At 40.4% G+C, this 25,357-nt stretch overlaps 1 protein-coding gene across 3 annotated transcripts in view; it reads right to left on the bottom strand.

The window, feature by feature from the left end:
• Nucleotides 1-2,341: 2,341 nt before the first annotated feature.
• Nucleotides 2,342-25,357, bottom strand: part of si:ch211-1e14.1 (UPF0606 protein KIAA1549) — a 55,237-nt gene continuing 32,221 nt past the window's right edge. The window contains exons 9-22 of one of the 3 annotated variants that reach the window (XM_053677892.1): nt 25,019-25,164; nt 22,037-22,214; nt 20,476-20,660; nt 17,825-17,956; nt 16,678-16,886; nt 13,995-14,122; nt 12,679-12,887; nt 11,554-11,783; nt 11,328-11,472; nt 10,918-11,244; nt 8,971-9,023; nt 7,958-8,100; nt 5,514-5,638; nt 2,342-5,358 (exon numbers count right to left, since the gene is read on the bottom strand). In XM_053677892.1, coding sequence (XP_053533867.1) covers nt 5,119-5,358; nt 5,514-5,638; nt 7,958-8,100; nt 8,971-9,023; nt 10,918-11,244; nt 11,328-11,472; nt 11,554-11,783; nt 12,679-12,887; nt 13,995-14,122; nt 16,678-16,886; nt 17,825-17,956; nt 20,476-20,660; nt 22,037-22,214; nt 25,019-25,164 — 2,450 coding nt within the window. In that variant the 3' untranslated portion in view covers nt 2,342-5,118. The remainder of the gene's footprint in view (nt 5,359-5,513; nt 5,639-7,957; nt 8,101-8,970; nt 9,024-10,917; nt 11,245-11,327; nt 11,473-11,553; nt 11,784-12,678; nt 12,888-13,994; nt 14,123-16,677; nt 16,887-17,824; nt 17,957-20,475; nt 20,661-22,036; nt 22,215-25,018; nt 25,165-25,357) is intronic. The other 2 variants (XM_047152749.2, XM_053677895.1) reach the window with 2 other exon arrangements.

Here is a 25,357-nt window from a genome sequence, read left to right as displayed (position 1 = left end):
AGTAGGGTTTGTTCACGTTCTGTCTTGAGGAACTGGTTTTTTCAATGGAGGATCCTGATAAAATATCAAAATGCTGTTTCGCCAAATTTCACAAATGCTTCCCACCTTCAATGATGCTGATAAGGTGAATTCCAAAGGCCTGAAGTATATTGGGTCTTATAATCCTCTTGTCTCATTGGTTTTATTGAGGAGCATGTCCATATACAACTCCAAAATGACTCCTGGTTGCGTTTCCCACTTTGGCAAGTGTCTGTGACTGGTGACAGACCTCATCTGCATGCCTTTAAAGGTTTAAAATATGAACCAAACGGTTTACACGATGGACCAAACTGCCTCTGAGGCTTAAACTTTCTTGCTACTCTCCATCTCTACCATCGTCTTTTCACCGCTGCTGTCTAAGAGCTGGTTTGGGAGCAGCTAGAGAGTGATATGAGCATGGGAGCATCCAGTTACGTGAACAGGTAGTGCCCCTGCCAAGACTGGGCTGCATTGTCCCTCGGTCGGTGCGTCTCAGTGACTGTGGGGTTGGTGAGGTGTCATGTGTCTGGGCCGCAGTAAGTGATAGCCCCCCGTGTAAAGTCTAGCCATGCCAGGCAGGAAGATAGTGGCGAGGCATTATTGGAGTCATTGAGTGACAAACTATAAAGACAAAATCAGCAAGCTGAAAAATAAAACAGGGTCAAGTGATCTTGAGTTACTGAGAGTGAAATATTCATGTGTGTAGATAGTGAGCGTTAATAGTGTAAGGCTAATTCGCTGCAGCTCCTGCATATTTTATATGAGAACAGATAATAGGCTAAGTTAATAGGTTTAGAAGGGAACTTTATTGAGTTAAATCAACAATTTCAGTGGTTGCAGGTTTGAAATGATCGATGCATTTATCAACTGAAAAATTCACAGATCGGGAAAAAATTTTCTCCAGTGTTTGACCGATGTAAATGTTAGTATTTATTCATCACTACACAATGTACAAATTAGACAGTAGAGAACTAATGAAACTTTGATGAACTCTTTTGTCTGACGATGTAAACAGGACTTTGGTTTCCACTCTAGAAAGAGTGCATGGAAACATGAGCTGAGCGCTATGAATGTACTCTACTGGATCATAGATATGAATAACTCTCTCGTGTGGAACATGTATTGTGAATTGGAGCAAAAATAATTAGCGTATTACTAGCACACTCTGCATTGTTTTCTTTAGCTAAATGCATTACTAATATGATACTCACCAGACAAAGAATTGTTGCAACAGGACTCAGGGTTCAGATGAAGGATGCTTGTGGTTTAAAATAGCCAAATTACTGCCAAACTACCCTAGCTACACTACACACTACTAAGGGAAAGTTGACTAAAGAAAAACTGGTGTAAATTGCCCTTCAGAAGCTACATAAGATATATAAGATAGAATAATAATAATTTACACCGATTGCCCCTGGCTCTTAATGTATCGTGTTGCCTTCTTGAGCATCAGTCAATGTTTTCACCTTTTGTAATAGTCGTGTACGAGTCCCTCGGTCGTCCTCAGTGTGAAAAGATGGATCTGAAAATCATATAGCCGCTGTTGGAAACGGGTCAAATATGTAGAAGATGCTGGAAAAGCAAAGAATGTGCAGGACCTGGAGGATTTTTCTGAAGAACAATGGGCAGTTTAACTGCTCAGGACAAACAAGGGACTCATGAAGAACTATCACAAAACATAAACACAGTCGTTGATCATCAAGGTGACGACACACAGTATTAAGAATCAAGCGTATGTAAACTTCTGAACTGGTTCATTTGTGTAAATTCAGTTATTATTGCGTCTTGTGGACTGTATGTAAACATCTGTTTATGTGAAATAGTTTATTCAGGGCAGGACTAAATAAAAAACTACATGCAATTTTAATGATCCCTCTTTTTTTTTTCTTTTAAATGATTAACATTTGCAGATTCCGCAAGGCGTATGTAAATTTATGACTTCAAACTTCAACTGTGTCTATGTTGATAATTCACTGCTTCATCAGATTAATTCAACACGTGATGTGCAAGCAACTACAGCGGCGCTTGTAAGTTTGTGAACCCTTTAGACTTTTCTAATATATCTGCATAAATTTGATGCAGAAATGTCGAACATTCTAAAGGGTTCTCAAACTGTCAAGCACTGCTTTATATACAATAGTTGATACATTAAAAAAAAAGAAAAGAAAAAAAAAAGTTCACCCGGTTATGTAAAAAGGAATAAGGCTGCGTCGCATTTTGTCGCCTGACAGATAATGAAACATGCCTCCCAAACACTTCATACAACAGTATCTCGAACACAATTTAGTCAAGCAACTCCAATAAAACCACTCAAATTAACACATGATTTGAAATGAAACATTTTATTTAAATAAGGAATCTTAATTACCGATAATTGAACTAAACAATTCAACAAAAATACAAGGCAGAAAACCTCAACAAATAAAACAATTCAGAAACATAAACCTTTTTTTTTTTTTTTTTTAATATAAACTGACCAATCAAAACAGTACTTCAGTTTCGCCACTGTAACACAGGATTTGTACAAGTTTTGAAAAAAAGTAAGAACACACAACCGAGCACAAAACCGATCAAAATAAGAGGTGACGGTTAGTACCACAGACTGTGATCGTCTCAGACTCGACACTGCTGAATACAGTACTCTGCTATACACGTATTTCAAATACAACAAAAGGCGAAATGTATTGCAAGTGTATCAATGACAGCTCGATGAAAAAACAACAACAGAAAATCTGAATAATAAATATATCGTGATGGAATATACTGCTAGTTTTGCAAAACAACTTCACTGGAAGGTTGTTTCAAGCACTGCATTAGTTCAAATAAAAATCATTAACACTAATCAGAACTTCAATACTTTGGTCCTCAAAGCAAATGACCTTTGCATTTTGTTCTATTTGGAATCAATATCGCTCGACTACGACTTACAGGACACGTCTTATATTATGAAATACTATTTAGTTACTGCCAGTGCACGAAGTGAAAACTGAACATGATTCAGCATCTTTTAGCTCTGAGCAGTCGGTTTCAGTAAAACTAAATAAACACGTAAACAGCAGAGCTAAAAAAAAAAAAAAAACTAAAAAAAAATGAAGCAGAAAGAATGTTAAATGTTAAAGTGTGTATTGTTGTGACTTAGTCACTCAGAATTAAGGTCTCTAGTAACAAGCAAAATCAAAAAGTCAAAATAAAGAAGTACTTCAATCACATATAACTACAGTCCTGTATTCCGGATGTGTTTTTATTTTTTATTATAAGAGGTGCTGTAACTTATATTGCGAAGTGACATACAGATGGAGACGAATTAAAGGTTAAAAAAAAGAAAAGAAAAAAAGGTGGCTCTGTTATGCTGTAAGGGGGCATTTATTTTTGGCTGTACTCGTCCCCTTAGAGGGAAGAGTCTCTTCCAATTTGACTCCGCCCTCATTCACAGATCAGTCACAAGATCTCACTGAATGGTTGATGGGGATGGAAATGATGGAAATCATATCCTACGGCCATTATAGTGTCAATGGTGATGAATTGTGATGTCACCAAAACACCGGCTGAAGGGAAAAGATCTATTCAGTACAGCTCCAGAGACTTGTACAATCACACGAAGGTGCATGGACGCTGCTACAAAGGCTTGTGTGGCCCAACGGTTTGTCCATTTGATAGAGATTTATGGCTGATAAGCATTTGCACTCGATTGCTGCCGACACACTAGCTTGCTTGCACACAAAACACAGAGTCGTGATGGCAAGCTAAAATCACCGAAGCAAAATGAATCCGGTTCGGATCTGGTGATTTTAGTTTGCAGCTTGCCACAACCACTGTTCGTCTTTGCAGGCGATGCAATACTATCAGTGTCAGGCCTCATGGTGGTTTCAGATCAGATCCACTGCTGAATGACGGCACAGATCAAGCAGGTAAACACTGGACACGAATTGTCGACATCATGCCTGCAAAGTTTTGCAAACTTGACAAGATAATAGTATAACTATAGTAGTGAAAACGGAAAAATAATATAATAATGCAATTTTAACATGCATGGTAGAAACATTATACGACATGAAAGTGTGTGGAATATTAGTGCAAGCTGTACAGCAAAAGCAGAGACGGATCTTATACTCTGCGAAAACGAACTGTCTCAAGGATATTATAATCGTGGGGTTTGTAGTTTGGTTAATCGATCTCTCACCTATATGCAATTTAAACATTCAGAAGTCCATGCATATATTTCTGAGATTTGTATGGACAAAGAGTTCTTTTCCTATACAGCAGAAGGCAATGTGTGGTTTATGAAAACAAACAAACAAACAAAACAAAACAAAAAAAACAACAACACAGAAGCACCATAGCAGGATAATGGAGAAAAGCAGAAGATTATTAGAAGAAAAAAAAAAAAAACTATTACTACTGCTACTTCAAATCTTCAAAAATAGTGCACAGTAAAGCAACAGCTGCTGGTAAAAAAGAACAAAGAGCAAACCGTACGCTTTTCAGTGATGAAAGTCCACCCGAGCAAATGCTTCGTGAAAGATTGTGAAAGATTATTTGCATTATAATGCAAAGGTAGTAAGAGAGAGAGAGAGAGAGAGAGAGAAAAAAACAGTATTCCACACACAGACACCACTTCTGACAGCAAAGGTCTTAAGGAATGTGTGGCGGTGAGGTTTTGGCTTTCGTCTCCCCAGTCATTGCAAAGACAGTTAATTGCTACCACAAATTCTGGGTTGCCATGACACCTCCGTTAAGTAAGGTAAACACTTTCAGTGTAAAAACAATTAAACGATTTAAAAAAAAAAAGAAAAAAAAAGGATTGAATCAGTATTGAATCAAAGGACAGTGTTGTTCATCAATCTCAATACAGTGCGTGTTTGTCCGTCTGTGCTAAAAAGGGGCCAGGATGTGAATATTAAAGGGTCTAAGTGATTTTCACTCAGATACAATGCTTAGCACTGACATCAGGTAAAGCTTTGGCTGCCAGTGAAGTAGTCATGTTCACAAGGTTCCTCTTTTTTTTCTAGCACACTTCTTCTTTGGGCTTCCTACTCAAAAACCACTTCCATAGGAAGTACAGTGCAGTATTGCTGGCGGAGTGTCAGGAGGAAGCAGGTCTCAGCTGTGGTAGCCCGTGGGGGCCGCTTGCTTCTGGGAAAGGCGCATCAGCTCCTCGCGGATGGCTTTGATGAGCGAGGCAGAGGAATGGCTCGGGGGAACGGAGTCCTCAGGAGGAGCAGACGGAGAGAAGCCCAGGCCCACTGTGTCCAGGTGGGCAGGGGGGGCGGACGGCTCTCTCATTCCGCTCCTGGGGCTCTGGAACACAGACACGAGGGGGTAGTCGAAAGAGTTGAGAACCTGGACAATGGATGCAATGAGACCGCGAGGAAGTGGGGAAAAAAAACAAGAAGAAAAAGGTCAGCAGGAGATCAGACTTCCTGAGAGAACAAGAAAGCAGGGAGAGCAAAAAAGAAAAGGAGAAAGTGAATACGGTATGGAAAGCTCACACTTACAGGATCTCTGTTCACAGGTCTGAAGTCCTCTTCATGATAAGGCCCCCAGTTTAAGGCACCGGGTTGCCTGCCTTCATTCACACGACCTGACAAATTCACCTGTGTCATGTGGTGTAACTGAGCACCTACACACACACAAACACAAAATTGTACCATTATAACCGTATAATTATAAAGACATTTATACCATATTATTCTCATCTGATTGTGCTCCACACAAGTCCCTGTGAAGAATCTGTTACTATAGAAATGATAATGTATTAGAGAAAGCACTCTCTGTCTGAGCTGTCTCAAAAAACCAGAGTACCAGGAGGAAACCCCTGAAGCATGGGGAGAAAGTGCAAACTCCGTGCACACAGGGCAGAGACGGGAATCAAAACCCCAACCCCAGAGGTGCGATGCAAATGTGCTAACCGCTAAGCCACCGTGCCCCCATACTAAGACTGATAATAAATGAATTTAAAAATGTGTTGCTATTTAACAAAGAAGTGTACCCCGCCTAGTGCCCGATGCTCCCTGGGATAGGCTCCAGGTTCCCCGTGACCGTGAAAAGGAGTAAGCGGTAGAAGATGGATGGATAGATGGATATTTAACAAATAAAATCTTATAATGTTAGAGAAAAAAAATGATTTGTGAAAACATTTTTGAAAATATGATAATTTGGGGTTTCAGTATCACAATAATGGAATAAGGGATGATATTGGAATCATAAAGCTGCTCAACACTTTTACTCTAGTGAAGTCAAGTGGCTTTATTGTCATTTCAACCATATACAGCTGGTACAGTACACAGTGAAGTGAAACAACGTCCCTCCAGAACCACGGTGCTACAGGAAACAACACACTAACCACATGAGACACAGAACTAAATAAGACTAATGTGTACGTGCAAACGTGTGCTAACAATACAAGACCGTACTGTACTACTAAAACAGGACAAGAGGCACAGGAAGTGACAGTGTAGCACAGAGCAGTTCACAGTTCTAGTGTGGAAGTGTCCGATATAACCGGTAGTGCAAAAGATAAGCGCCAAAGAGCAACGATATAATTTTAAAATGGCGTAAATATAAACCTAACACGCTATGCCTTAGTCTTCAGCAGATAAGCTTCAGCAGAAAAGTTTCTATTGATCACATTCTTTTGTACACTTCCAGTCAAAAGTTTAGTCACACTCATTCTTTCTTTCTTTATTTATTTATCCTCACCCGATTCCTTTGCATTTTCTCAACCGATTTCTTGAGGGATCCCCGAGATGCTTTTTAAACAGTATTAAAGGAGTTCCCACCTACACTGGATACTTACTGGCTGCTTTTTGGAATATTTCGCTCCGAGTCATCCATTAAAAATGTTTTTTTTTTTTTTTGTAAATAACACGTTCATTTTGTAATGAAAGAAATGAATATGTTGGTATGTTATATTTTTGTCTACGACACTGACTTCAAACATTTAATCATACACCTTCAGATCAAAAGGTTTTTAAGATCATGAGAATCATTTCAGTCGAGTGTCCCCAAACTTTTGACCGGTAGTGTATATCAGAATGTGATTCTTGTTGTATGACTACTGCCCACACTGCACGAATCCATCTCTTGATGTGATTATGGAAATCACACTACGAAGGTGTTCACACTGTATGGCACCTTACAACGCAGGTGTGCACGCTGCATATCGACTGAAAGTTAAAAGTCATCAGTGAGGACCTCAATCTGAAATGCTGATAAGCAGGCAGCAGCCAAAGCAAAGAATACAGACACGGAGGAGACACTGCTGTTCAATCTTTCTGTTCAATCATCGCTGCTTACATACTAATTTTTACATTGGATTCAACCTCAAGGTGGTCATTTGCTGAGTGCAGCTTTCAGCAGGTGAACATATTTACCATACCACATTGATTATAACAAAGGCTTTAACTGACTGTAATAACTAGGCTTCTGATAAGTGTGTCAGATCGTGACACTTCAGGCTAAATGATCGCTGATTACAATGTCTGACATCAGGAATTCACTGTGACCCCCAGCAGTTTGGTGGAATGCATCCAGGGTTACAACCTGTTCACCCTCTCGACCTTTGTAAGTCACATCATTGGCTTTTTCATCCAATTCACACGCGATTTAGAAACAATAAATGAAACTGTCAGAGCGGCAATTTCAAAAAAACGTTGTAACGTGTAAGCCTGGCTTAAATGTCCGACTTTGTTGTTTCGGAAATTCAGATACATAGAGTGGAAATGATTTTGCAAAGTTTCTGTTTTCCTCATTTGAAAGCCAGAAGTGATGATAAAATGATGATGAAATGTTCAACTGTGATTTTCTCAATTTTCATTTAATAAGGAAAACAACGGGTTACTAAAAACAGAAGTCATTAATTACGTGGGGTTTCATTTCCAAATTTGCTCTACTAAATACGCTCTAGTTACAGGTCCTACGTTCTATGTGAAGCATGTACCTGTTGTGCCCCCTACTGGCCGAGGCCTAGCAGAAGAAGGCGGTTCATCAATATAGCCCCCTCTGCTGTTGTAGAGTCCCTCAGACTGCATCTGCTCTCCGCTGACTCCTTCTCCTTGAGGGTAACCACATCCCAAACCCGGCCTGCAACAGTCAGTGAGTGCAGAATGTCTGTGTGATTTATGTACAACACTGGATTCAAGCTGTAGACAGACCACTCTCTGGCATACGGAAATCCATTCAGAAAGCTCTTAGTGATTGGAGTTCAGTGTGGTGTTCCATCAGGTACGTTATGTTATGACTGTTGAACTTTTCAGTGCTGTGGTGCTTAAGGACTGGAGTTTACCAAGCTCTGGGGTAGAAAAAATATTACTATTATTTCTTTTAAAGGGGTCATGATATGAGAAATCACATTTTCATTGATCTTTTGACATACAAGAGGTCACTGTATCAATAGCATGTCCTGCAGAGTTTCATAGTCTAATATCTCCTCGGTACAAAAAGAGCATTTATTTAACCAAGCTCCAAAAAACGGCTCGTTTGGATGTGGCAGGATCTGTGATGTCACACGGGCAAATACATTTGCATATGACTGCCCCTACAACAAGACATCGACACCTACTTTTATATCATCGCACCGTTGGCTCCGCCCACTGGTGCTCAGTCGCTGAAAACAGTTCCACATGCCTTATGGCAGGGGGCATTGATAATTAATTCACAGGCAAAGATGTTAGCCAATCATAGCAGTGGGTGGTTACACTGAAGTCTTAAAGCAAAAGGTCATAACCTGCAAAATTTTGTGTGTTTTTTGTGTAAAAAAAAACTTTACTAATATTATAATTAAACCTCAGGGAAGATAATAATAGTAATTAAAAAAAACATGTCGTAACCCCTTTCTTGATTTCAGATGTGTCATGCAAAATAAAGCACCAAGATCTTCATTTGCATGCCGACTTTCCATTTCAACATGAAACTTACGCAGATACACACACACTGTTTAATATTTTAGCTCACCTGTGCATTAAGCCTTGTACTGTCGAAGGTGGCAGGCCTAAGTCGGAATATCTCTGAAAATGAAGACACACATACACAATTAGACATTTAAAAACACTCTTCTTGTCCAGTTATAGCAAGATGTAAATGGTAAATGGCGCACTTATATAGCGCTTTTATCCAGAGCACTTTACACTGTGTCTCATTCACCCATTCACACACACACTCACACACTAATGGTAGCAGAGCTGCCATGCAAGGTGCTAACTTGCCATCGGGGGCAACTTGGGGTTCAGTGTCTTGACCAAGGACACTTCGGTATGTGTAGTCCGGGAATCGAAATGCCAACCCTATGATTGGTGGACAACCCGCTCTACCACCTGAGCCACAGCCACCCCGATGTGACATGTGATTGGTTGCATCATTGCAAAATGACATATTTAAAGAGAATGAGGTCGACAGGAAGTGGACTTGGCTGCTCCACCTCACAATTCCACCATTTTCCCTACCCACTGGCTAGACCAACTCGACTCCTTGTGGGTTTGTGTTCTAGATCATTATCTACTAGGTAATGAAATACTTTCGCTAAATCATCCTACATGTATAGAGTGAGCATTTATAATTATTTTGTCTTTATGTTACACATGCTTCCAGGACTGTGTGAAGGAACTGTTCTGATCACATGACCTCATTCGACTGAGGTTAATCAGCTTTAGTCATTTATGCTTGGCTCACACAGAGCTGTAACAAAAAAAACAGGATGTAATAAAGATCAAGCATTAACCTAATTCAAATAAAAGCACTGTTAGCACTCCTTTCACTTCAGAGGCCAATTTATCTAGTGCGGTTACAGGCAAAAAATAAATTGCCCCCCTTTTCCAGCCAAAGGAATACTAATCACTAATGCTGCATTCAGATTGAGGTTGCAGGTTGTAATTTCCCACCTCCAACCAGTAAACACCACAGAAAACTTCAAATTTCAACTCGACAACTTGTCAAGTTCTTTCCCCTTTTATGGAGCGACTTCATATTCAGCATGGCATTCATATTCAGTGCTCCTTCTCTACTCTATATTTGTATACAACAGTATTAGCTTTAGATCAATTTAATGTACAGGCACAGCACTTGGTTAAATCTATAACATGTGACCATTTAGCTGTACTCACGTTGGACGCACCTAAATCGCTTTGACCAAACAAGTGTTGCGATGACGTCACATGACGCGTCTCGGATCAAATCTGCAGTAATTTTGAAAAATTCATGACATCCTCGAAATATTGCGGAGTTTGCTTGCTTTTGATTTTCGCTAAATCCTGGAGGGACTGACACTAATCGCTGTTTTAGAAGGTAATCATCAACGTTAAGGGTTATCACTCATATAACTATTGTTAGCTGGTTAGCTTGTCGCTAACACTACTCAGTACTATTGTCTGCTCTAGTACTGCAATTTCAGTCTGAAATATTGCACAAATGTTTGAAGTTCATTACAATAGTACAGTACCAGTAGCCAGTCAGGCCTCCAACTGTAAAAGTGCAGTTAAAGAAGCTTTATGTGCTCTAACAGAGCAAAGCATAGACACGCTTTCATTGAGGTGTCCATATTTTTCCCACTACACGTGTCGAAGGTGGGAAATGACATCAGGGCACCTGAAAATGACTTCTTACGAATGCAGCATGACTGCCACATCTGTAGTGAACATCTGTTTAAGTCTAAGGGCAGTTGTTGGGGCATTTAGAAACATTTATAACATGGAGAATTTTTGTCTACAGAATGAATTCTTGAGTTAAAGATATCTGTAAACTGAGCTCTAAATCTATATAATTAGTTTAAAAGATGCTGAACCCCTTGTTCATACCCAAAGTTTATCTGATGTAATTAAAGTTCTGAAAAAAAAGATAATCTTGGTAAAAAGAACAGAAAATCTTTGTCTCTCATGTCAGTTTGTCATTGTTAAAAGTATATCTTACCCCAGAGAAGGGGCTGAGCGCAGGGTATGAAGGCCCACAGGGTCGTGGGCCACGTGACGGAGGGCTGGAAAGAGCTGTGTGTTCACTCCTGACACCCAACCCAGGCAGTGTGATGCCCGCATTGGCGGCCTGTGAAGAGGGGGACACCAGGGCAAAAGCATCATCAAGCAGCGAGTGCATTTGCTGCCGGGCCTCCTCTATAGATGGCTGAGGGGGCAGGTAGGGTGGAGGAGGGGCGGTGTGGCCTGCTGGGGGCGACACCGAGCTCAGAAAGACATCATCAGTCGGGGATGGACTTTGAGCTTCGGGGCCCTGGTCAGGATCCGACTGAAAAGAAAAAGTCAAGTTCTTTTGTATATTCAGACTAAATGGCTTATATAATTGTCAGCATCATTAACTAATGCTCATACCACATATGCTACATTGTTGACTCCTGGGTATTTCTTGTATGTGCCGTCACTGTCATTAGTGATAAGTCTGTCTCTGTCTGCGTCTGTCAGATCTCCATTCATCTGCTGCTTTTTTCTCTGCTTGGGAGAACGCTTTTCTCTGCCACTGACACACACAGTTACACTGAATGAGTCGACATGTATTGAACGAAGTAAACAAATACAACACACCCTTCCTCTTCCTAACCTTTTCCTGGGCTCGGTGTAGAGGGGGGGCACGCGGCTATCCGGGTCCAGGATCTTATCAATCTGCATCTGAGCCTTCTGGTAGATGCGGTCCTGCTCTTTTGCATCCCCCAGGCTGTCCATGAGATCATCCATGGCGGGGAAGTCATAGTGGCCCTTCCTCTTAGCCCTGAGACGGATCTTATTGCGATGGTGCTCAATCTCAGACTTTTGCCTCAGAGCAACCTGGATCTGTGTAGAGAAGAGAACAGAGCCAAGAGAGCGAGAAAGAGAGAGAGCTGTAACTGTTTACAATTCCGGCGAAGAATTTCCTGTTGTGCAATATCATGATTTTTACTAGGCAACTAATTTCTACCATACTGAAGAACAATCTAATTTACAAAAGGTTACCCTCAGCACATAAACATATACTTGCGCCAAATAATTGTTAAGATATATCATTTTGTCTTATTAAAAGTGAAAACTATAATATAATTCACATTTCTGGTACAATTCCAGCTTTAAACTTATGATTCTGATTTATATTTATTTGACTGATTCATGGAAATGTCAGTATTCACAGGGTCTTTCTTAAAATTGATCCAAGATGGCCGACTCCAGAACGTTAGTGTTCAGCTACACAGTCATGTTCTGCTCATTTTTCAGATTACAGTCATAATGTGTCCTAATCCATAAAGGAAATTCTGTGTGACATTACTTAACCGGATTTGATTTGTATGATGTATTTACAGGAATGTATTTATTAAAAAAACATTTTGGTAAGACAATTGTTTAGCACGGTCTTTCGCAGTGTTGGTTAATGTGACCTTTTAGCTGTACTCATGCTCGATTATGTGAATCGGAGAGGGCGTTGGCTGAATGTGCGTTGCGATGTCGTCTAATGAAGCGTCTTGGCCCAAATCTGCGGAAAATCTGCGGTAATTTTGAAAAATTGTAATCTCCTCCAAATATTGTGGAGTTGTATATATAAGGACTGTATAGTGGACACTAAATATATCTTGACTGATCGGCTACATTCTGGGTGGAAGATCGCGTAAACTTGATTTTTCGCCCCATGTCTTCCTTTACGAGTGACAGAATAGCTCTGAAATACTCCACAGCTGGGTGATAATTGGTGTTAGTGTACCTCCTTGTTCATCTTGGTGTTGACAGCAGCCTTGGTATCGGTTGCAGGGCAGGGTAAGGGCAGAGCAGGCATGGGCTGCATGGCAATCAGCTGGATCTTGCTGGAGAAGCGCTTGTTGGCGCCATCCGATGAGCGGGACATCCGGTCCACGTGCTCAAAAATGGAGGCTGATGATACCTGCTCATCTGCACCATTCAGTGGAGGAGGACCTACAGAGAGCAAAGCGTCATACTAATAGTGTCATATCTACAGTGGTAGATAATTAAATAAAGGACGTTTACAATGTGCGCATACTGATTTTCCACTTCATCATTTCAGCCATTCAAAAATACTGCTCTGGCACTGAGGTACAGTATAAATGTGACAATATAAAACCATTATGTCATTTTGTCTCTCATCTTTCCAGTCCAGCAGGGGGCGGTGTTTGCTGCAACTTTATGCATACTGACTTTCATTCATAGAAAAACATTTGGTAATCTGGTATATAGGTTGAGGGGATGATTCATAAACATGAACAAGCAGTTATGAGACAGAGAGGTCAGTATGCAGTGTTCATGACCTAAAATTCAACTAAATAAGGAATAAATAATGTTTCTAGTTCTATAACTACAATTGCATGCCTAAATGAGATTTCAGAGAAAATCCATCTTGTGAAATAACAGAGGATTAATAAAAAGACTACTGAAAGATGAATAAAAAAAAGGAGACGCTCACACAGGTCCACTAGCTCTACATAATAGAACAGAGATGCTCTTACCAATCTTATTTCTCCCTGAGAGCCACAACAAATGAATTTTGTGAAAAGTGAGATACAAAGACAGCATTACGTCGCTTTCATTACATGAGCCATTCCTAATACAGATTCGGAGGTGAGTAAAAGTGTGAGACAGAGAGAACAGTAAAGACAACTAAGAGTAACACGTGTTAAGGCTGATTCGGTCAGCTTTCAGGCATTAGGAGAAGCAGGAGAGCTTGATCAGCTCATTCCTCAACATTGAGCCTGGATTAACTAGCACTGGCTGACTGGAAAAGGGGGGAAGGGGGACGTGTGACATGAGATGGTTCGAGCAAGAACTCATGAAAGATTAACATCTTCCTCATTTAAGCATTCTTTAAACAACACAGACCAAGAAATGGACACAGAAAAAAGAAAGACGTCCACAATGTCACACCAATCGCATACCTGACTAATATTTCTTTGCTCTCATTTCTCACAAAGAAGATGATGTGTCTTCTCATTTTGCCACATATACAGCACATAATCATGACTCTGTTATAGAGCTACACTAGCATGAGAAGTGGAACAGTTTTCTTGCCGTTTAATCCGTTCGGGGCCATCTTACGAGGTTGCTTGGGATCGCTGGACAGTCTCGGGTTTGCCTTCGGAGACTCCCTCTCACTGAATGGCTCGCTTCCCAACGAATCACCGTCGGAAGGAGAGATCCTGACAAAACATAACCCATAGCAAGGAATTCATTTAGAGTCAGAGCATGGACAAATTAACCTTTAACAGAGATTCATAAACGTTTCATAATGTGAACTGAGAATCGTCTTCATGTATATGTTCAAAGATTTAAGTGGCTGCTAGGCCTATAATTATTACTGAATTCTGGCTGATGTTTAATGGGTAAACATGCAATTGTGATGAACAATTTCATTCAATTTTATGCCAAGTTTATTAAATAAGCATAACAATTCTGAAATAATACATATGCATACACCTTACGAAGAGCAGCCGTTTACCAACACTGATCATAATAGATAAAATTGTACTTGTACACTGTAAAATGATGATGATGATGATAATAATACTAATTTTACTGAAATGTCCAAACAGGTTACTGGACAATAAACAGTGTACTATAAAAATAAATAAGGATGATTCTTAAGTCTTTCTACGTAGTGTTAAAACTCCACTAATATTGTTACGTTTGATCAGAAAACATCTCAGAGCCTTTGAGAATAATGACTAAATATTAATTTAATTGAGAATTAATGTCTACTGACTATACAGCTGCAATCAAAATGATTCAATCCCCATTGCAAATCAGGTTTATTGTCAACATTTACAGACTTTCAGATGTTTGCAATGAACAAATCAAACAAAAGCAATTGAAATAGTTCAACACAACGAATGCTTCAAGTGGTTTCCCCAAATTCAACTGAAACTGCAACTTTATAATGACTTCTCCAGTCTCAAAATTATTCAACGAATAGAATCCCTCACAACAACACAAATATGCAAAACAGGTGTCGTCTCAAGCACACCTGATGCAGCTAATCAAGGGCTTCATTGGTTGCACCAGGAGTGCTTGAGCTGGAACACATGAAACACCTGAACTGGCTAGGGGTAGAAAAAGGAATCTATCAATGGCTGCAAAAAGATTTCTGAGAAGGCAGGTTATGAAAAACCCTTGAGTGACTGCAAAAGATCTGCAGCAAGACCTGGTGGCAACAGGCACTGAGGTTTCAGTGAGCACAGTAAGGCACTAGTACTAATTGCAAAAGATTTCCATGCCAGAACTCCAAGACGTACACCACTACTAAAATCCGTATAAATGGAACTTTTCTGCACGATGGATCAGCGGCATATCAGGAGAAAGAAGAACGAAGAAAGAACACTCTGTCCACTGTCAAGCATGGTGGTGGCTTGGTGATGCTCTGGAGCTGCTTTGTATCCTCTGGCACTGGAAACCTGCTGTGTGTGGAAGGCAAGATGGATTCATTGTAGTATCAGGAAATCCTAGGAGAAAATGTCATGCTGTCTGTGAGGAAGCTGAAGTTTGGGCGTCATTGGACCTTCCAACAGGATAATGATCCCAGTCATACCTCAAATTCCACCAAGGCTTGGTTGCAGAAGTCCTGGAAGATTCTACAGGGCCATCACAGTCAACTGACTTGAACCCCATAGAAAATCTCTGGTGGGATTTGAAGAAGGCGGTTGCAGCACGAAAACCCAAGAATATTACTGAACTGGAGGCTGTTGCTCATGAGGAATGGGCTAAGATTCCTCAGGAACGCTGCCAGAAACTGGTGTCTGGCTATACATCTCGTTTGCAGCAGGTCATAACAGCAAAAGGGTGCTCTACTAAGTTCTAAAGATGCTTGCCATGAAGGGGTTGAATAATTTTGAAACTGGAGAAGTCATTATAAGTTGCAGTTTCAGTTGAATTTTGGGAAACCGCTTGAAGCATTCGTTGTGTTGAACTACTTCAATTGCTTTTGTTTGATTTGTTCATTGCAAACATCTGAAAGTCTGTAAATTTTGACAATAAACCTGATTTGCAATGGGGGTTGAATCATTTTGATTGCAACTGTAGCATAATAAAACAGTACTGCATTAATCACTGCTCTGATAAGACAGCTTGCATCTTCATCCTACCACGTTTGACACACAGCACTATGTAGACCAAATGTTTTAAAAGGAGATATATGGAGATACTGATGTTTCTAACACAGCTTACGAATGCTCCCTTAGTAAAGAATGCTCCCTTTTGGTCAACTCTGAACCTTAGGATTCATTATTTAACTACAATATAGAAAAATACATCAAATAAAACATAGGGAAATACCAAACTTAGGTATTCATTTGGCCAAATCATCCCAATCTGAGAATTTTGATTTTGTTCTACTTCTATTCCTTCATAATGTACGTTGCGGCACTTGATGAGAATCATGTTTGTCAGTTATCTGTGATTTGCAATGTCAGATGATCTGTGCGGTAAGTGAACAGACCTAGTCCCTTGCCTCATGCCATTACTCTGATGCATGAGCTATTGATCTGTGGGCTAGATACAGTAGAAAACGCTTTTAAAAAGACCTTTATTGATTTACGGAAACGTCATTATTGATGCGAGCTCTTTCTTAAAATTGATGAACATGTGCTATTTTAATATGAGTATCGTCCCTTATGAAGAAGGGAGGTATCTGATTGTCCCATAGACCACGCTGTCAAATTACAGCATTCCACTATCAGAGCACTTCAGTGGAGTTGCTTACTGTCCCCTCCTGTGCTGGCTGTTACGGGAGGCCTTAGTGGAGGAGCCTTTGGATTTGGGTGTGGACGCTTCTGTGTTCTCGTTGGCACTCGGCTCTTTAGCTGGCGCTGGGGCTGGTAAAGGTTCTTGGATCACCCTGAGGTCATCCTTACTGTGCTGGCCCAAGTGTAGCTTGGCAAAGTCAAAGCCCTTCACACTGGGAGTCTGCAGCTGGGGAGACAGAGGGAGGGAAAAATTTATGTGCATGGATGGAAATAACAGAGAACTGCAGAGACGTAAAGGTGGAGAGAAAGAGACTATGGGGCCTGAGAGGGCTGGGAAAAACAGAAAAGCAACAAAAACTAGTCAGGCTCTGAAACAAAATCTCGTCAGGCTCTGATCTACGGATTGTTACGAGGTGGGTCTGTATGACAAAGAATCCTGATTGCAGAATTACACATTCATAGACTTAAACTATGAATGTTGAATGAGTGGTGCTTGAAAAGAGAGCAGAATTGTGGTGTAAGACTGAGTATTGGCTGGAGGCAGAGCAGACGGACAGAATTGAGTGAGTTGGTCTGTCTGCTTGCCTATCTGTGGTTGGATAAAGGACCAGATGAGCACAACAAGCGTGGCTCTTAACAATGTAGCTTAATGTCAATAGCACGCTATCTCTAGAGACAGACAGAGAATTGTAAAACCCATCCGTAACAAGTGGGGAAGATTAAGGATTACAAAAGAAATTCTTTTGTTTATATACGACATATATATTAGCTAGAATATTAGCTGGTGCTCTTTTCAGACAATGAGAGTCACTGACTAACTAGCTTTATAAAAAATTTGCTAAACCGTAATTCATTTGGAAATGTGTGCAGTTCTCAATTTTGAGTGTAAATACGGCTGTTTATAAATCGGACCAAACCTGAATACAATTTAAAAATGTCTCTTCCCCAATGTGTCGTATCTGAAAACGGCGACTGAATGGAGGACGGTGTTACCACGTAGAACGCTCTAATGAATAGGGATTAACAAAGAAGCATTCATATACATCTGGTGTTCTGAGTCATTTTCCAATTATTGCTTATCAAATTTATTACAAGGAGCTTGCCAGCTACAGGGCACACAGCTAGCACTGACTGGAGCAGCTTAGTGAATTACAGCTCTTGTACCTCTGCTATTTCCACTCCTTCTTTCAACTTTTCCTTGATCGCTTTTTTCGGCTCGTCTTCCTTTACCGCTTCCTCTTCCTCCTCTTTCATACATTCTTGTTTCTTACTGCTTGTGGCAGTAGAGATAGGCTTCTGATTTGCCATTTGGAGGGGGAAACAAAACAAAACATGACACACTGTAGGTTCGGGTATTTTTTTCTAATTCCAATTTTACATGGTGTCCGAGCGGACCACTACAACAACGAGAACTAGAGACTCGGGATGACTAAAGGGCTCCTACAAGAACACAAAAACAAAAAAAAACTGTGGGATTAACATTTCACAAAACTCCTCAGCTACCATCTACCTCCTCCTCCTCCTCTTCTTCCTCCTCCTCCTCTTCTTCCTCCTCCTCCTCTTCTTCTTCCCCTTCCTCTTCCTCTTCTTCTTTCTCCTCGTCTTCTTCTTCTTCCTCCTCGTCTTCTTCTTCCTCCTCCTCCTCCTCCTCCCTACTCTCTACTACTAATAGCTTTTTACTCTTGACTGGGGTCATTGATCTCTGGAGTGAGGGTATGGATTTCTGTACTGAAGTGGTGGACTGGATGAGGATTGGAAGTGAAAATAAGGTGAGGTCAATGGAGGTCAATGGCAGAGCCATAAGAAGGGTATGAAAATAAAAGTAGTGGCAATGGACGGCGTTAACACCCATATGAACACAAACTGATGTCAACCTTCCAGCATTCAACTGGATACTTTGTAATGAATAAGAGGTGACATAGTTTTTTTTTTGACTTGGATTACAACAAGGTCAACAAGAGGTCTATCAGCGGTGTAACAGCTACCTTGCAGACACACTAACTAGCAACAAAGCAACTGCTCATGTTCATGTTCATGTATATGTGAGCATGATTTCAGAGCAGTGGCGAATGACAAGGTGACCGGGCTACAAGAGACATTTGAACTGAGATTTTCTTGATTGGATTAGGCATGACACAATAAAGCGACAAATGCAAACCACTGCCTCAAATGTTTACTTGAACCAATCCTGGTTTGCATTTATTGTGTGACACAAAAATAGAAGAAAAAAAACGTATGACTATGGTTTCGTCTTATCCTGTCATTACCTCTCATTAAGTGTGTATCGAAACGTTATAACCGCGGACGCACTTGTGAAAAAATCAAGCGGACGCATTTGTGAGAAAATCTGCACCAACACATTTGTGAGAAAATCGCTTTCTGTTTGTTTGAGAGTCGAGTTTTCCTTTGCGAAGCTGATTGTGTTTGCGAAATGGTATAATTATTTGTTTAGTTTTGGCACAAATTTAACTCCATACTTTAACATCACAGTATTTTAACTCAGATATGACCTCAGAGTCCAGGGAAAAACAGGGATTGGGAATCAATATCACATCAAACTGCATTAGTGGATTGTTCCACCCTTTTGGTATGACTAGTTTTTTTGTTTACAAGCTATAACATTCTTTAAGAGATTCAAGAGATTGCTGTTTTATTGTGGATTTTAGGACTTGTCATGCTTAAAAGTGAATCATAAAAGCAGAAGGGGCTGTATGCTGTATCACAACAAGCTCCAGAGCGATACCACGCAACAGCATATGTATAAAATTTATTTTATTGACAGAGTGGATCCATACAATCTCCCACACAGAGTGGAGTAATGCTTTGACTATGCTTGATCGTTTTACATTTACAGAATCGTTTCAATTCTGGCATTTTTCCTGAGTGCCTATTCTATTGAGCAATTTAAAAATCTACAGGAAGCCATAATGTCATAACGCAGTCGTTTGAACCAATGTATGCAGCTAATGTTACAAGTTGCGGTGTCCTGATTGTTCTCCACAATTGTTCTCCACAATTTTATACATAAGTATATATTTAAATATTAAAAAAGCATATATTGGGGACGCAGGTGGCTTAGTGGTTAGCACATTTGCCTCGCATCTCCGGGGTTTGAATCCCGCCTCCGCCCTGTGTGTGGAGCTTGACGGGTATTCCGGGTTCCTCCCCTAGTCCAAAGACATGTGTTGTAGGTTGACTGACATTTCCAACTTGTCCATAGTGTGTGAATGTGTGTGAAATTGTCTTTAAGGGTATCCCCTGCCTTGTGCCCTGAGTTGCCTGGGATAGCCTACAGGCTTCCTGCAACACTGTGTAGCATAAGCGGTACGGAAAATGGGTGGATGGATAAGCATATAAGTTTTGTCTCCACACAAGAGATTCTTTTTAAAGCTATAATGCGTGCTGTTGTGGTAGTTTATAATACAACAATATTGGGAAAATCAATGGATATCCAAGCTAGCTATTGGATTAAACAACTGTCTAACTCTGCCAAAATTGTGGACTAACCATAACACACTGCGTCATGACATCACATTCCTTAGTCCTAGACACAAAAATGAACTTAGAGATTGGAGTGGCACTGAGAAGGCCAAATCAGTCCCACTGATATGAGATAAGCAGCAAGCTCACAGAGCAGAGACACTCAGGAGCCCACTAGCTGATTAATCGCTATCTGTTTTTTTCAGCAACACAACGGGGCAGACGCGACAGACAACAATGCTAACAATGCAACGGATGCTTTTCCGTTTGTGTGATTTTTCTGTTGCTCCAAACAACATGAGTGAACATTATTAGAGTGGACTTTTCTCTCTTACCTTCTGCCTCTGTTGGACAGTGCTCATGGTGTCTGGCTGGAACTCCAGCTTGTCCGTGCGGCAGAGTTTCCAGTACAGTATGCTTATGATGATCATCACCACCAGTACTGGCACCACCACTCCTACTATAATCCATGTGTTGGTATTCTCTGTCTCAGACGGCAATGATGCCTGCTTCTCCACAGCTGAACACACAACACACAAAAGTGCAAGTATGATTACATTCCTATAAATACAGGCGTCTGCCAAATTCCATGAATATATTACTACTTATGGTACATACTATATGCACCTCCCAGTATCTTGGTCACTTGAGATAAAGCCAAAGACAACACTGCACTGAGCCATGCATTCAGAGATGAACCACATGTATACATGCAAAAATCCCAAACAAACAAAAGATACAAAGAAAAAAACAACAGTGCATGCACGCAGTGATTAAGGGGCCAAGCACTTTCTGGCCCCACCTCTTAGTGACGGCCTAAACGAAATGAAATTAAGCCTACTTAATTTAAAGGTAAAACATCAAGCCGTTAATTAAATATTGGCTCACTTCCTGTTTTTAGCAGCCCTTCCAAGCTGCCAATAAACTCGAAGCTTGTTTGTTAACATCAGGTCATGGTAAACATATGTGCCAAGCTTGTTGTAAATATGTTGTTGAGAAGTGGCCTCACTTCCTGTATGATAACTTCTCTATTAAGTCGTTTTCGCGTTGTGGACGAACCATTATAATGAACCGTTATGTACGAACCATCACGCATATCAAGAATCTGAGAAGCAACTATATTCGGGTTGCTCTTCTGTGCTCTTCTGCGATCCAAATTTTGTGGTGATTGGACGAAATATGTAGGAGGAGATGAAAAGAATCATGATTTGATGTTTAGCAGTTCTAAAGTTATCAGCAGTTTTACTAATATGTGAATGATAGCAAAAATTCTGGGAGTCCCTTAGGCACTGGTCCTTTGCTCATGTATGAAGTTTGGTCTGAACATGTAACACTGTCGCCTCTGGCTTGCTCATTAGCAATCGAAAGATAAATCTACATCTGGATTTCTGTAGGGCTGCTTTGTGATAATGGCCACTGTTAGAAGAACTACACAAATACAACTGAATTTTCTTGTTAAAGCTTGTGAACTAGACCTTTAGCGGCATGGTGTGTTAGATGATACTGATAGACAGAGGGGACAGCATCAGGCCTCCTGATACTCTACTGTTACACAACAGGAAATGCTTCATTAAGTCTAATTATGGCAGATTTTTGCTCTGTAGGTCAAACAGGTATAAATCCGCCAGCACAAACGCTGCCAGGTAAAGAGGCCAAGATCTGAGTAGGAGATGTTTATTAAACCCTTCTCTTTGGTGTTTACGGTGTGGAAAATGTAATTATTTGCTTTGCAGATGCCACAGCCAACTGGCAATGAGTAAAACAGGGTCAGTAAACTATACAGTTATCATCATTTCATTAAAAACAACATCAAAAAAGGCTCCATAAAAGACTGCCTGCAGGGAACACAGAGCATAGCAAAGTAGTGTGTGGTGTTGTTTTGAGGATGATACTTACGCTGCGCCAGAATTCCCTGGATGCGGTATCCCAGCAAGATGGCCGCATGCTGCACATCCAGTCTGTTCAGCAGGTCTGCGGTGGTGACAGCAGGCAGCCTTTCACCGTTAGCACCTTCCACAAAGTAGATCATCTCCAGAGGGTCATCCGGTTCTGGTAGACGAGTGATCTGCACAATCTGAGTCACAGATATATTCATATTAGAGATGCAGCGATATGAAATTTCTCAACCGATATCGATAACCGAATACTCAGAGTGATATCGGCCGATTCAGATACCCGATATCCGTGGTTCTGCCTTTTATGCCTTCCTTTAAATTAATAATAATTAATTCCACAATTCTGAAAGAAATGCAAATTAAAAACTTTATTCTCTCCATTTCAACAAGTTGTTTCACAGTAACTGGTCTCATGAACAGAAAACACATTACTCAAATTAACATGAACACATGAACTAAATTCTGATGATTAAAGTAAGACTTCTGCTCTTATTGAATGTTATTCATTCATATTAACATTGACCGATTTCTAAAAATCGTAGTGATAGTCTCACATTCACTCACCACAAACAAAATCATTTCTACTTCATCATTGAACATCAAACTGGTAATATACATCATAAACTTTTTGATATATTAACATTAAATGGATATGAAATGCACTACTCTACAAATATATTTTTCTGTGTAATATATAGCTTTTTTGTCAACTCATCTTCATTTAAATCTTTCATCATTGTACTGGCCCATTAATTCAGCTCAAGCAGCGCAGCAAAAAAAATAAAATTTAAATTAAAAAAAGAAAAGAAATCAAAGCCGAAACGCTTGCTTCACTGATGCAGTGTCCGGTACGCTCATTCGTTAACATGCACGCCCAAAAACATATACGCACTGCTTTTGCTCTGCTGCAGCATGCGGTGTAAAGTTTTAGCAGTACAGAACTTACAGAGTTTACAAACTACACTTTTGTCGTCATTCCACACAAGAGACATCTTTACACACGGCACGAAATCGCTGTTTTCCCGCCCTCTTTTGATTAACAGGATATAATCGGCCCTGATCATCGGATGTTTTTAAACTATCGGCCGATAGCGTGAAAAATTGCCTTTGTACATCGGTGCATCTTTAATTTATATATAAGTTAAGATTTAAATCTCTCTGCACACACATTATTTATTCAAAAGTAATACACACTAACTCTTATATAAATGATAGCAGACATGTGAATAACGTAAATATAAAACTAAATCTATAATACACATTGTATAACATATAAATACCTGTAAATTGTATAATATAAAGTGCAGGCCTCCTACATATTTATAGGATTTACAGAATTTCAAAATTCTATATTTCTTCCTGACATTTCTCTGGATTCATCAGTCCATGTTGTAATGACCTAATTCCTAAACTGTGACATTACGTAGTGTTGCCTCACCTGTGTTTAGTTTGTCAGTTCTTTCTTTTTCCAAAATGCTTTTCTTCCACTATCCTAATATTTTTGCATTTGGGCGTTAGTTGGCAAGTCCTCTAAGAATGTACAAAGTCTAAAGTTTAAGATTAATCTTAGTTTTAAAATTAAAAGATAAGCACATATGAGACTGGTTGGAACACACTTTGAAACAAGGCAGCATTTAGGTGTAGCTTCCATCCATCCATTTTTTCTACCGGTTATCCTACATGGGGGAGCCTGGAGCCTATCCCAGGGAACTCGGGGAACAGGGCGGGCGACACACTGGTCGGGGCGCCAACTCATCACAGATGAGTGATGCACAATCGCACACCTGCTCACATACTATGGGCAAATTAAAAACACCAAATACCAGTCTATAACATTTGCAAACTCCACACACAAAGGGCGGAGGCGGGATACGAACCCCCATCCCCGGAGGTGGGAGGCAAATGTGCTACACCACTGAGTAATGATTAAAAAATAAAAATAATAAGCTACCATGTTTTTATTTTTAATTTGAAATGATAATATATCCCATAATATTCCATACCTACATAAGAATGGCAAAAGGCATGTCAGGTCAATGCGCTGAAGAGAAAAATCTGGGTTGAACACTAATTTGGGTTATCGGTGTGGAAAAGAACCGCACAAAGCCTCATCTGGTCTCAAACGTCACTAAGTTTGGGTCTACTTGCCATTTATTTCACCTGGCAACTCCACAACTACATGAACAGTCATTTCTAAGCAACACAAATTGCATGAAACACCTTCCAATTTGTGGTATTCACAATCTGTGTCTTATTCACATTTCGCTGATTAGTAACTTAAAGAAAATGTTAACAGGCCTGCAGTATGGATCATCAATATCAACAGCGAGGATGTCTGAGGGTGCAGTGGGGGTTGCTGTGAAACCAGGCCAGTCTTTAATCATGCAGCCAGCTCCGTGCTGTGAAAGCGGACTGCCCCGCTCTTTATGTGTCCCATGAAACAGGGAAAATCTCTCAGCAGAACAGACGTGTGATTCTAGAGTGACTCTGTCTGTGAAGTGTCTTCAATAATTGATCTGCTATCAGCTAACCATCCTCTGAGCGGAGAAAAGGCCCAGTGAGTGGCTCCTCAGTTAAGGGATGAATAGAAGCTGTTGCCATGGATACTGCTTGGCTAAAAAAAAATAAAATGGTGATGAGCCGAGGAGCGCAGGTGGTGACGGGAGACAGAGAGAGTGATCCATTAAGAAGCCAGAAAGGCTCAGGACGTCCATGCAGGAAGAATATAATAATGACGGCGCCCATTTCAGCCGACACACATGCAGTGTGTGTACATATGCATATGTACACACACACACACACACACACACACAGCCCAAAACCTGGATACCACAGATTTCAATATATTGAATATTTGAATGAATTGAATATTTTTTAAAGAACTGAATCTTCTTCTGTTCTAGTCTTTTCTATAAAAAAGACAGTATTTATGGACAATACGGCGAGGGCTCAAGTGGTACTTGGGGGATTTGTGATCTGTTACCTGTACGCTGTTGTTGCCCATACTGGTGGCTCTTTTAAGGCGTCGGCCTGCAGAAAGCCCCTCTCCAAGCAGCAGAGCTAGTCTCCTCTCCATCTTTGCCTGGAAAATTCTACCACTCACATCATTCTCCATCACGCCCAGCAACACTACACAACAACAAACACAAATACATACAGAATGACATGGAAATATTTATGGGTCATATTCAGATGTCGGAGCTACAGACTAAAGCGCTATTCCGAGAATAACACAAACAGCGTGGAGGTTGCTTAAGACCGAGACACACATAACTCTGACCTTGGACTTAAAGGGATAGTTCACCCAAAAATGAAAATTCTG

The sequence above is a fragment of the Ictalurus punctatus genome, chromosome 4 (assembly GCF_001660625.3).
Source record: "Ictalurus punctatus breed USDA103 chromosome 4, Coco_2.0, whole genome shotgun sequence".
Classification (NCBI taxonomy): Eukaryota; Metazoa; Chordata; class Actinopteri; order Siluriformes; family Ictaluridae; genus Ictalurus; species Ictalurus punctatus.
Note: the sequence above shows the minus strand (reverse complement) of the source record. Positions and strands in the feature narration are given on the sequence as shown.